At 40.1% G+C, this 13,782-nt stretch overlaps 1 protein-coding gene across 1 annotated transcript in view; it reads right to left on the bottom strand.

Annotated features, from left to right (window-relative positions):
* PDE11A (phosphodiesterase 11A) overlaps positions 1–13,782 on the bottom strand; it is a 326,451-nt gene that overhangs the window by 196,171 nt on the left and 116,498 nt on the right. The window contains exon 5 of the mRNA XM_037044380.1: positions 5,595–5,659. Coding sequence (XP_036900275.1) covers positions 5,595–5,659 — 65 coding nt within the window. The remainder of the gene's footprint in view (positions 1–5,594; positions 5,660–13,782) is intronic.

Genomic DNA, 13,782 nt, shown 5'->3' with positions numbered 1-13,782 from the left:
AAGCCCTGAAGTATCCCGGCGACATCATTCTCTGAGAGGTGTGCTGAGGGTGGATATAAAGTGTTTCACTGGAAACATCCCAAACTCATAACACTTTGTATACTTCTAGGGACAGAATGCAGGGAGTCTCTAGGTGACTCTGTAGCAGTGGAGCTTCCTGCTAAAAAAGTGGCCTTGGAACGAGAGGGAGCCCCATACCTTAGCCTCTGGGACCCTTTTGGTCTGCCACTGAGCTAACTCAGACCTGATGAGCCACTTCTTTGCTAAACAACAGCAAGGGGGGAGAAAGGAGCTGCCAGGGCCATCTGGATCTCTCTTCTTCAATGAGCAACATTAAATATTGGCGTCATGAGGTTCTGCAGTCCTGAATTTGCTAGACAACGAGCAGCCAAGTAAATGTCCTAAGGTTCTTGTTTAAAGTTACACAGCAGCCTGAACTCGCTTATGATCCAAGAGGACAGGTGGTAGCGATGATGGTGCTGTTTTAATTTTTAATATTTTAAAGGTTTTCTTCATTTCCTTCAAATTAGAAGAGGTGTCATTTTTATTTATGCAAGACAACCATCTCATGTTTACTGGCACATCCTTCTTAGCACAGTACAAGAAAGAAAATCCATGAAGAAAGTAGAAGAAAGAGGATACATTCATAATACACACTGGAAATATTCTATCTGATATCAGTATGTTAAGTTTGTCTAACATCCCCTATTTCTTTAGATAATGGAGAGATTAAAAATAAGGGAAAAGGAGAAGTCTTCCAAATTGACTGGATAAAGACCACTGAAAATTTGTTCTTCCATAAAAGCAGTGAACACACTAGCAAAAATAGCAGCTTTTTGAGATCTCTGGAAGTTCACAAAAGGCTTGTAAAAATCCAAAGTGTCTATTCAAGCAAAACAGTTGAATCTTTGTACAGACAGCAAGTTTTGTGGCATTTTAACTTGCTTATTCCCATCTCCCTCTCCCCAGCTCTAGGGTAGCTGTGACAACAATAGTCCCGCGATCTTATCAGCTGTGGGGACCAGCAGCTCCGCAGCCACCGGCACAGAGAGACCTGATTTGGAGCTGCCCACAAACCCTATCCCCGGAAAATTGCCATTATTTGACTTGTTTAGCAGGTCAATGGAAATCTCCACTCACAGAGCTTGTCTTTATTCAATTGGGCTTGGAGCTCCCCTACTGGGAGCAGAATTTACCCCTGGGGACTTTGTGGAAGGAAAAACGAGTAATTATTTAACCTTGCAAGTGCCTTAGGCAGGCATAACACTTGCAGCTAACAAGAAGCTGACCAGAAACCTTAAAAGGAGAAGCATGGGAAAGAAATATTTCTAGGGGGTTTTGAAAAGCTCTGACATATTCCTTTAAATCTAGAAAGGCTTGCTCACTTGTAGAGTTGTTTATACGCCCAAGAAAGACATGAGAAGGCCCTAATCTCTCAACTCTGACTGACCTTCAAGTTCTGTGTAAGCAGAAGGTGCGAGCTAAGTAAACTTCCTGTCACAGAAATGAAGGCATTCCTCAGATGCCCAGAGCTACCTTCAGCAAGGCTAGGAGACTTACAGGCCCAAGGCTTTCAAGCAAATCTCTGTTGAATCGTTAGCTGACACTTAAGCTAACCAAGAAGAAAATTCGTGCAATCCACGAGAAAATGATAGTTTAGGGATGTCACTGAACAACAATAGTAACAGTAATATCAGCAACTTAGAGAAACAACAACAAACCCCACGTGGAGAGACTGAGGAGCAAATCGAATTCCCAGAGTTTTCACATTATATTATTTAAAATATTCAGTCGTTAACAAAACATAACAAGATGTACAAAGCAAAGGGCAAGTATACAGGGGAAAAAGCAGTCAGTAGAAACTCTCCCTGAAGCCCAAATGAACTTACTAAACACAGACTTTCAATGATCTATTATAAATATGTTAAAAATCCCAAAGAGAAACATATAAAAAGAACTAAAGGAAAACATGGCAATCTCCATCAATTATAGAATGTTAATAAGAGATGGAAATTATTAAAAAGAACCAAATAACAGATCTGAAATTTAAAAGTATAATCCATGAAATGAAAAATCCACTAAGAGGACTCAATCGCAGGTTTGAGAAGCCAGAAGAAAAAAATCACCAAGTTTGAAGATAGAATAACTGAAAATACCTAGTTTTAGAAATAGAACAAAAAAGAATTTAAAAAATGAAGAGTCTCACACATATGAACAGATGCATAATGGGAGTCTCAGAAGGTGAAGAGAGAGGCAAGGGGGCTGAAAGGATATTTGAATAAAGAATAGCTAAAAACTTTCCATATTTGATTACAATAAACACTAATCTATACATTAGGAATGCTCGGTGTCCTCCAAGTAGGATAAACTCCAGGGAGCCATACCTAAACACACCCTGAATAAGTTGCTGGAAGTCAGTTACAAGTAGAAAATCTTGAAAGCAGCAGGTGAGACGCTATCCATCACATGCAAGTGATCCTTGATAAAAGGGCTGTGTGGTGGCCATGCAACGAACTGTAACACGTGGTAAAGAAAGTGAGCTTTCTTCCTGCTTCCGCACACTCTACCCAGCCTTGCTCAGGTTTGGAAAGGTCACCAGGGCATCTGAGACAGTGCCGGTGGAGCTTTGGCACCACGTCGGTGAGGAGTCCAGTTATGCCCACAGGAATTCTGGAGTGGGAAAGGTAGCCCATTGCTCAGCAGATGCTATTCTGACATGTAAAGGGGGAGATTTAGAGGTGAGCACTGGAAAAAATGATGAGTTGGCAATAAAATTGGTTTTCGTTTTTTAATCTCAGAGATTCTCAGAACTACTTAAAGTGGCTTTTGCACGGGGCTGTGGGTCTTAAACTACGAGGGAAAAATGACCAAGCAGCAATTATCGCTGTTAATGGTTACAATGCTTATATTGTATTCTTAACCCTCTCCTACCCCTATAAATTGACCTTGAGATTCTTGAGGGTTGAGACTGCAGATTTTTCAAAAAATCTTTGTAACCTCATGCACTATCAGAGTATCTAGCACAGAGTACAGGTAATGAACATGTGGCTGTTGAATAAACAAATAAAGTTAGTCAAAGAATAATTATGTGCAACAAACAAATTTAGAACAAACAGGTGGAAGTTATAGGAATGTAATTTAAATGCCTTTCTAACTCTCCTTTCTAACTACCAGAACTTCCTATTACTGGAAGAAGCCCATCAAGACTTCCTGATAATCTTATCGCTGGAGTCGTTTTCAAGGATTTGGTCTTAATTACATGGAGACCAAGAGGAGACCAGCCAGGACAAAGGAGTTAGCCATATAAGACAATAAACAGAAGTGATGGGTCAGCAACCAAACTGGCTTTTAGAAAAGTCTTTAAAAAGTGTATAAAACTGAGTAAGCCTTAAACCAGAGCTCATCAGAATTGAAACAGTATCCTAAAACATTGTTGCGTGAAGCCACAGACGTTATGTTCAAAAGCTATACTAGTATAACTCTGAGTGATGTTCCAGGACTAAGATATCCAATGGATGTTAGCTATAGAGAAGATGTTAAGTGATGAAAGGTTAAAGGAAAGATTTACAAGGTGTTGAGAGCAGGCTGTGATTTGTAGACTCATAGCCTATTTCAATGTCTCTCCGTGGCCATCAGCAATATAAATGCTAGCGCCAATTGTCTTTTTCCTCGTCCCAATAAATGACCAAAGGATCTTATGTGGATTAGAGGAAAATTACTAGACAATGCAGGAAAGGTCTTTGGAGATAAATGAGTATTCTACATTAATTTAAAGACCATAAATAGAATGATGAAGAGGACCATCTCATAATGTCAAAGTTCAAAAGCACTTTTCTAAAGTCTTTTAGAAGAATATCTGACCTTTCTTTCTATATTATTAGAAAGTTTGCCAAGGGCAGTCTGGGGCTTGGGTCATTTCATTTTGACATGGAAGCCCTTTTACCATTAAAAACAATCAAAAGGCCAGAAATATTTAACTCTGCAGGGACCATGAGGACACATTCAGCAGTATAGAAAAGAACAATAATGAAGCATTAGAATTTCAAAGGTCATATTTTAATAATTCCATACAGCTTTCCCTCCTTATATATGAAAGACTTAACTCATTTGAGGTCATGACTAGCTAAAGGAGTAAGCAGAAATAAATGTTTTTTCTAATATATTTCATGTAATTTTACATGAAATTTTTAGAAACATCATTGAATACACCACCAGTAATTTTGTGTCTAAATATTTTTAGAATAGATTAGCTAACATTAGATATAGATATAGACACATTTTCCTAATAACAAAAACCTCTTACAAAATGTCTATTTTTTCCCATTTTAAAGTGCAATTTACAGACAGTAAAATTGATCCTTATTAATGTACAGTTCTGCATGTTTGACAAATGCAGTTGTACAACCACTACCACAAGCAAAATATACAACAGTTTCATCACAACCCAAATTCTCCCGTTCCCCTTCACAGTAAACCCCTCTCTCCACTCCCTGTCCCTAACAACTACTGATCTGCTTCCTGTTCTTATAATTCTTCCTTTTCAAGAAGATCCTATAAATGGAATTATGTAGTATGTAGCAAAGGCCTCTTTTAAATCCATGCCCTTGATAAAAAGTAAAGTAACTAAATAAAGTGTCCATTTGATATACTGATTTCTATTTTCTAAACTTAAAGGCAATGATACGAAAAGTCAAATTACCCTCGAAACAGATATTACCCAGGGAAACTTTTGAATACATAGATCTTTGCCTAAAGATCACTTTCAACGTATTCAATCAAAATGCCTCTTTGGGTTCTGCAAGCTTGATGGTGATTGATGAGTAAAATCTGGGAAATATTAACCCAATAGATATTCACTGAACCTTGGTTTTGTCCTCTGTCATGCAAGGGTACAATGCCTACTTCATAGGATTACTTGGGGGTTGGATGCATATAAAGCGTCTGAATAGGACCCGCCACACTTAGCACTCAGAGAATGGAAGCTACTCATCTTGCTGTCAGTATCATTACTGTCATCATGCACTCTGAGCACTCAACTTGTCCTTCTCCACACTTCTGCATTTTGGTCAATGTTGCTATTTTTAGCCTTTCCTCTAGATGTGACAAAAGCAGAGAGAATCCATTTTTGTAGCAGCCCAGCTTTTATTCAGGGCAGTGCAAGGCTAACAAAAATTCATGGATGATTCCCAACCCTCTCTGTGACCCTGTGACAGCCTCAGCCACCAAAGGGGACAAAAACCAAATTAGTGGGTCCTCTCACTCTTTTCCCCCAGGGGATGCCCTTGCCCACATGTAAGGAGACAAACGGGAGGAAGAGAAATGAAGAGCCAGAATAAAGCAGAACATTAGGCTGTTGGCGTAGTTAGGAAATAATTTTAAAATGACTTTATTTATTAGCAGTTTTAGATGTATGTGCATGTATTTTTAAATCAGAGTTTTTGTTTAAGCCCTGAAATACAGAACAGTGATGTTATTTAGGTGTACTTGCTGGTCTCAAGAAATAACACCTCCTATCCTCAGAGAATATACGCAATGCTGTCAGCACCAGGGAAGAAGACAGGGATCAAAGACAAACCCGAAACTCAAAGCCCTACCTGTTCTCAGCATCGGCACTGCACTTTGGGGACATCAATTCAAAGGATTTGGTAAACTTCACCACCTGCCACACAGAAAGAATAAATTCCAGTCAATTAAGGTTTTCTCACAGTTAAAACAATGCAATAAACAGTTTTCATCCTTATAGTGGCTATTTCAATAATTAGAGATTAAAGAGGGATTTTAAATGAAGAAATCCCAAGGGCAGGAAGAAAATTCTATCCGACACTTTGTCATTTCTTTTTACATAGCATGCACTTCAATGTTTCATTACATCTTATTAAATACATATATATTTTTATAATCAGGTCCGTGCTATTCTGTGGTGGTCAGGCAAAGGTGGATATCATTTGAGTACAATTTTTCTTTTTTTGTTGTGGTCCTTTTAACCCAATCACCACCCGTGCAGACAAACCACCCGCCAAGAAGGATGCCCTCCCTCAACCCCAAGCTCCTAAAGCTTGGGGCTATCGTGGCTTATCATGCCTCTCAAGGGAACATTTCGTTGCCACTTTCCAGAGGATAAAAAAGAGGAAACCACCTCCTTCAAAGACCATCCCCGTCATGGACACTTCCTTCCTGCCCCGCCCAGTAAAACCATATACCCAGTGAAAGAACTTTATCAAGACTTACTGGGTTGAAAGGGATTTTATGGTCACAACAAACATAAAGGTGGTATTTCCTATTATCTCTTACTGAGTCTTCCTATACACCAGGCCCTACATCAGAGGCTCCATTGACCATTTAATCCCTTAACGAAAACTTAACAAAGTTGTATCATCAATAGATAGATGAGAAAGCTAACCCATAATTTTTTTTTAAAACTTGCTTAGTTTCATACAGTTAACGGGAGAAACTGGGATTAAGGCAAGTCTGCATGGCTCTAGTCTCAGTTCTCTCAGCAACACTAAAAATGTTGAGTGGGAAAGGCACCATTTCTGGCCCTCTTTTGACAACATAACTACACGATAGAAAAACGAGCTCCTTGTGCTGAATGTCACTGGATGTCGCTGGATGTGACAGTCTCCTCTGCATGTCACTGGATGCTGCCAAGGCTGACATTCAGGTTTGCCTTTGCCAGATGCAGCCACGCCTCAAAAGCCTTCTAATTAACCACTTACAGGGAATCGATGGGCACCTGAGAAATGATGTGAAGGCTGGAAATAGATGAAATGTTTTAAAAGATTTATCAGTGAGGTAGTGAACCCAAACTAAGAAAATGCAACATTAGGAAAAGGCCAAGAGAAAAGCTCATCACAAAGAAAACTGGGTCTGACTAGCTGAATGCAGAGCAGTGACGATAGCTCAACTGCAAGGAAATGATCTGGACGGCGATAGAACGTACTTCATTTCATATTCTAATGAGACCTCAGCCTCCACAAACTCACTCACTGTGGCAGGTGTTGGTTTCCAACGATGGCACAACAGCATCTCCTACCCCACCTCCCCCTCTGCAATATGACCCCGCCACCCTGCCACAGCGGGGTAGGTCTCTGTTCTCTTCCCTTGAATCTAATGGGCTTCTGACCACTTCGACCAACAGAGTGGATGGAAGAGATGCTTTTGAGGTTGTCATAAAGGGCAATGCAGTTCTGCCTCATCTGATGGAATACTCGTGCGTAGACTCCTGAGTCATCATGTAAGACGTCCTACCCTGAGGCCTCTATGTTCTAAAGCAGCCAGCCCATACAGAGAGGCCACAGCCTCTGGTCAGCAGCTCTAGTACTTAAGCCATCCCAGCCCAGACACCAGACATGTGAGTAAACAAACCTTCAGGTGATCCCAGTGCCCAGCCATTAAGTGACCCCTGATCTCCATGTTTGTCCAAATGTGGCCCCAGATATCCTGGAAAGGGGCAAGTCAGCCTTCCCATGTCCTCTCCAAATTCCTGATCCACAGGGTCTCTTGAGCGTATAACATGTAAGCCCCTAAGTTTTGAGTTAAAAAGTAAGTGGAAAGCTTGTCTTGAGGACTTTAAAATAGAACTTGGTCACTTAGAAATCCCGATCCAGCTGCAATATTCTTGGGTGTCACAAGCCCAGGAAGCCACATAGAAACTATTTGCTCTTACCAAATAATAAATCTCTCAAACTATAGCTTAAACAACTTTTAAAGGTAATACAGTAATAAGACAAAAAGTAGAAGTGTTATATTTGCAGAGTGGGGAACTGCCACAGATTTTAAAAAATGAAGTTAGTTCTATATCTCTACTTTGATCTCTCATCATTTGTGATTTTTTCCCATATTTTGTTCGATGACAGTAAATTCTTTTCTTATTTTTAACATGTTTCAGGCTGTTACTATGGACTTGAATGCTTGTGTCCCCCTAGAAATTTGTATGTTGAAATTCTGATCACTACGGTGATGGTATGTGTAGATGGGGCCTCTGGGAGTTTTAACGGGCATGAGGGTGACTCCTCGTAAGGGTGTTAACACTTTTGCAAGGAGATGAGAGAGCGGGCTTCTCCTTCTCTGCTCTGCGGTGTGAGAATGCAATGAGAAGATGGCCATCTGGAGACACTGGATCTGCCTGTGCCTTCATCTTGGACTTCCCAGCCTCCAGAATGGTGAGAAATACACCTTTGTTGTGTAAGCCACCCAGTCTAGGATCATTTGTAGTAGCGCCTGAACTGTGGCCTCTCTATCATACCATTACATTGCAAATCCACATGAGGCATGTCACACACATTATGACCAATCCTTTACACATGTATCAATGCTTACAGCATCCCAGCAAAGGTATACATTGCTATCCTTATTTTATTGAAAGGAAATGAAAGCTAGAGGGGTTTCCAGGGGTTTCCTGGAAAGCATACAATCAATACATTGGAGAACTGGGATTTGAACCATGTCAATCTGATTCCATAGTCCCTGGGTCCCCACTACTGACTGCTCTCACAAGCATGGGCAAGCTGTCCTGTAACAGCAAATTATCTGAACATGATTCCTTCACAACCAGAACAGTTAGATAAACTCTGCCATTAGTTATTAATCCTACAAGCAAAACATATGGCTTGGTAGAAAACTAATCATAATACCAATCAATATTAATTGTTCCTGCATTTGGAAATCAAGAAGAATGTATCTTTTCATTTTCTGACCTGACAGATACAGATTAAACTATCCAATACTACAGAGAATACTTCATTGGGCGTCTTTTTTCTGTTTTATAGACCACAACTCGGAAAGGAGAGATGTGAATTTCTGAAACACTGATAGTAATGCGGAGTGGGTTGTAAATGGGGGAGGTAAGTTCCCCTCATCGGGTCTTCAAAGATCACTCTTCTACAGCCACAGAAATTACACTCAAAAAGACATGTGAAATTTAAAAACAAAGAATTATTATACTCACAGGTCTTAGGGAGAGGGACCTGACCTGCCCAGAGGATCACATAAAGCCACCCAAAGCCCAAATTCTGGTCCATGTAGGTAGGGAAATTGCAGAGTAAAAAACCATGTGGCTACAGCCTTTACTGAGGGTCATGGGTAGGGTTACTGGTGTTACCCAGGAAACATTACCACTGGGTAATTGGAGTGTAGCTAGGTCACACAGAAAGGAGGGAAGGAGTCACCTGGAGAAGTCATCCTGAAGCCTGTTGCTTGAACACACAAGGTGAGGATGGGGACCCAGAATGGCAACGACTAGGTAAAAGTTCAAAGCCAGCAGGATGATGGTCAGCAGGCGAACCCACTGAGGCGACAACAAACTGTTCTCATGTTACACAAATAATTTTTTTGCCTATCACTATGCAAATAGTTTTATCTAAGTAGAAAAGCAAATGATTTCTGAGCAGTAGAAAAGATATGCCCATAGTAAAGATTTTGCTTTCCTGGATGGTAGAAACCATTTTGAAAATCTAGCCTAGCAACCTTACGCCAGCATTCTCTCAGTGACTGCCTTAGAACTAACTTTACCAGCTTGCTGGTTTCTCTCATTAATGAGTTTAATAAACCTCTGACACATGATTGCTTTAGACTTGTACAAGGATTAGGTTATTCACTTTTGACACAGCAGCTGTGCATCATCTCCATGTGCTGCCTAGAGCAATAGGCCCCGGGGCTGCACCTGGTAGAGGGAAAGGAACAGTCCCCACGCGCATGGAGCTTCCTTGTGGCCGGGGCTTAGTGTGTCCTGGCTCCTCAAATTAGTGCTCCCTGGAATAATTAGGGAACTGCTTCCTGTACTTTAAGAAAAAAAGGTGGGAAATGTCCAGAAATTAAAAGAGAAAAAAAAATTTTTAAACATATATATATTTTTAAAGCTGCTTAGGCACAGTGACTTACTAGAAGACAAAAAGTGGAATAGAAAATCCTGGATTTTCATAGCTATAAAACTTATACATCTGGAATCATAAACAGAATGGATAAGATTTTTTTAAAGTACCTCGATAAAATGTCAGAATGTGTGAACTCTTGAAATATAAAAGAGGAACTTTAAAAAAATTCCCACAGGGTCTGTCTGGTGTGGCTCAGTGGATTAAGTGGGGGCCTTGGAACCAAACAACCGCAGTTCGATTCCCAGTCAGGGCACATGCCTGGTTGAAGGCCAGTTTGCAGCAAGGGACCCACGAGAGGCAACCATACATTGATATTTCTCTCTCTTTCCTTCCCTTCCCCTCTAAAGATGAATAAATAAAATCTTTAAAAAATTACCACAGGGGAGAAACATGTTTTTTTTAAGATGTTAGAACTTTTAATTCCAACATAGATTCACAGGCTAGGGGGGAAAAACCTCAAAGTCTAGCATTTTGTTGTTTTATTTCCTAAATACACATTTAAGAAATAAAGTCAAGGATTGTGTATCTTGGAGCGTATCATGGAGATGACTAGATACGTCCCCCAGTCAACCAGCCATTGGAGTCCTGATGAAAGCCAGGCACTGGGTTCACAACCATGGTGCTGACTTTGTGTAACAGAGTTAAGCTTACCCAAAGAAAGGTCTGGCCTTTGTCCCTGGCTCCTGAATGTTGACCTTTACACCTTAGGAATGTCTAACCTTGATAAAAGTGTCTTTGTTAACCCAGGGGCCTAGGGCCAGCCAGATAGTAACAACCTAACCAGAGTGGGGGCTTTGAGCAGCCAACAGTGTGATTTAGGGTGGGGTCTTTGGGTCACGTGGAGCCAGTTAACCTGTGGAGGAGAGGAAGACTGAGGTCAGCTATGTGGGTCGCCAGCTGGGTTTTGGTGATGACGCCCCGATGAAGAATCTGGATGCCCAGGCTCAGGTAACCCTCCCGGCCTGGGTCTGGCAGTGCTTAATGAGCGCTGCCATGCAGTGTTGCCGGGAGAAGTTAATGCTGCCCAGGACCCCAGGGTGACAGGGTACCTGAAACTCCACTTTTGGAACCCTCCTGCCTCTGCCGGAGCATCTCTCCCATAGCTGATCTTAATCTGTATCCTTTCCTATAATAAAGCATAACCGTGAGTATAACAATTTTCAGTGAGTTCTGTGAATCCTTCTAGCAAATGATTGAGGCTGGTACGGTCTTGGGAACCCCCAAATGTGTAGTTGGTGGCATAAGCGAGTGTGGGGTTGTAGAGTACATTCCCTAACTTCACACCTTGTGTGATAATTCTTCGGCTCCTATGTCTTTAGAAGAAAAATAGGATAATACTAATGTTGACTGGCCTTTGGTTAAATATTGATTATCCAATGTATATCAAGTACTGGATAGTATAAAGAGTTACCAAAAAATAGTAAATAAGGTCTCTACTTTTAAAGGATTAATATTTTGAAGGGGAAAACATTTAAATTTATGGGTCAGGAAAGGTTTCTTGATCAGCTGATGTGATTCCTTTCATTAAACCAAAGGAATTATATCTATTAAAATTTTTTTTTACCTTGACTTTTAGGAAATAAAGCTTTAGGTTCAAAGTTATATCTTTTGCAGCATAGTTTGATTTTGAGTATGTTGATTTGATTTAATTTGGTTTATAATGTGTACTTTCTCTTTTCTTCTTTTATTTAAAATTTTGCCTTTTATTCTATGACATGCCTAGCACATAATAGGTGCTCAGAAAATATTTATTCACTATGAATTTTGTATGTTTTTGCTCAAGTGTGCCTTAAAGGCTTTTGACAATTGAGTAAAAGTATAAACAAAGAGGAAATGAAATACATAGTTGGAAACTGTATAAAAGTGTATAAAATACTTTTATATGTGAAATAATAAAAATATGCTTGTGTAAAGCTAATTACAGTTGAACAAGGCTATTACGTGCTATTAGGTTGTGAAGAAGAGTACTTTTCAGAGGTGTTGGGAGGGGATCTGGAAAAGTGGGTGAGAGAAATACAACGTGGACCTACAGCTCATAGCAGACAAGACGAGAATACAAGAGGAGCAGGCTTGAGTCCTACTGAGAGAGTGGTCAGATATAAGCAGAACAATAAAACTGTGGGCACTAGCTCACCTCTGACCAAGCCAGACAAGATCTAGAAAGTGGCAAAACATCAGCCTTGGTTCCATAAGTTGTATAAAGTTGGCTCTTTCCAGACCATCTGAATAGGAAGGGCTTCAAATTCATTCTACAATGGATCTAAGATTGTCCCAGAAATCCCAGTCTGAGCTATCTTTAGGAACCCAAGTATGCTGTTGGAAACCTCTTACAAATTCTCTGAATTTAGGGCAATCTGACAGTAGGCTTACAACCAAATTAACCCTCAAAGTAAGTAGAATATTGGGCCTTTGAGGCAACATACACTTGTGCTTCAGCGCACGTTGAGAGCAGCAGAACACCAGAGGAGTAACACGATTCTAGAGAGACAGGCTGATCTACCTGCCGTCCAGGCCTCTAGGGCAGGGGTGGGCAAAGGAGACTCTGTGGGCCAGATCAGGCCCGCCATCTGTTTTTATAAATAAAGTTTTGTTTTAACAGACCAACTCATTAATTTAAATATTATCAATGGCTGCTTTCTGCTGTAATGGTAGAATTGAGTAGTTAGAACAGAGACTACATGGGCCACAAGGTCTGAAATATTTACTAGCTGGCCCTTTATGGAAAAAGGTTGCTAGTTTCCAGTCTAGAATGATCTCTGGACCAAGACAACTACTTATTACCTGTTAAACTGTCCATGACTGATGGGAGAGTAATGTATATAATGTTCCCATGTCATTTCCCTATATTCAGAAAGGGTAATCCTGGTGTCAGAATCTGAGACAACACTGTGGTAATAGAAATTGTAGGCACCGAGGCAAGTGGTAGGGGACATACTCGAGGACACGTGTATGTCCCCGTTCACACAGGACCACCCCACTTTAACTGGCCTGCTGTCCTGGGACAATTATTACAAGTGTGCTCCTCTTTTCACTCTCAAACGTACCTTTGAGAAGCAAAACTCTAGGAAGTCATGCCTCAGTTTACATTTTTAAAGGAATTTTTAAAAAATATAATGTATTCAAGTAAAAATTTATTTACAGTCAGATATCTGAGCTAAAAAACAAAACAGCAAAAACAGTTAAACTATTCTGATAAAATTCAGTGGGATATATAGTTTCATTGCAGAGATTATGACCAATAAAAACAGATGAAAGTGTAAATGAAAAAGAATAAAATTCATGCTTTATTCTTGACTTGGATCGATTGTATAGTTCTCCATTTAATTCATCTTTTTAAATTTAATTTTTAAATCCAATTCTAATTTTATTATAGATGTACTAAGCAAACAGATTAGGTAAGTATGCACACATTCATATACACTTAGTAGAAAGAGAATCTTATAAAAATCACCAGAAGTGGTTTATAGGTCAGTGAATCTGAACAAATGGTTCTGAGCTTCCCTGGCTGTTGACCAGCTCCGGGTGCTGCACCCTGGGGGAGGCAGCGCGGTGTTGCAGTGAAGGAAACAAACATCCCCAAGTGTCTCTGCCTGTTCTTTGGTAAAGCTCCATGGACAGAAATCTTTTTGACATGATATTTATCAAGCACTAGTTGGTCTGGTTTCTCTCCATTTAAAAAATGAATAAAAACAACTTAAAAAAAGCAAAACTATGCTCAAACAGAGAGTCCTGCCACCAAAAAGAAAATAGAAATGATCTACTAACTGATCACCATTTCTTTTTCATTAGAGTTTTCTTAATCCCCATTTTTCCCTAAGAGGCCTACTCTATAAGGCAAAGGTATGAATTAGAAGATATTCACTACCATCCTTCTTGATAAATTTCTCACGCATCCTGATGAGTAATTTAC

Source organism: Sturnira hondurensis, unplaced genomic scaffold (genome assembly GCF_014824575.4).
Source record: "Sturnira hondurensis isolate 20B ecotype Veracruz unplaced genomic scaffold, ASM1482457v3 Scaffold0004136, whole genome shotgun sequence".
Classification (NCBI taxonomy): domain Eukaryota; kingdom Metazoa; phylum Chordata; class Mammalia; order Chiroptera; family Phyllostomidae; genus Sturnira; species Sturnira hondurensis.
Note: the sequence above shows the minus strand (reverse complement) of the source record. Positions and strands in the feature narration are given on the sequence as shown.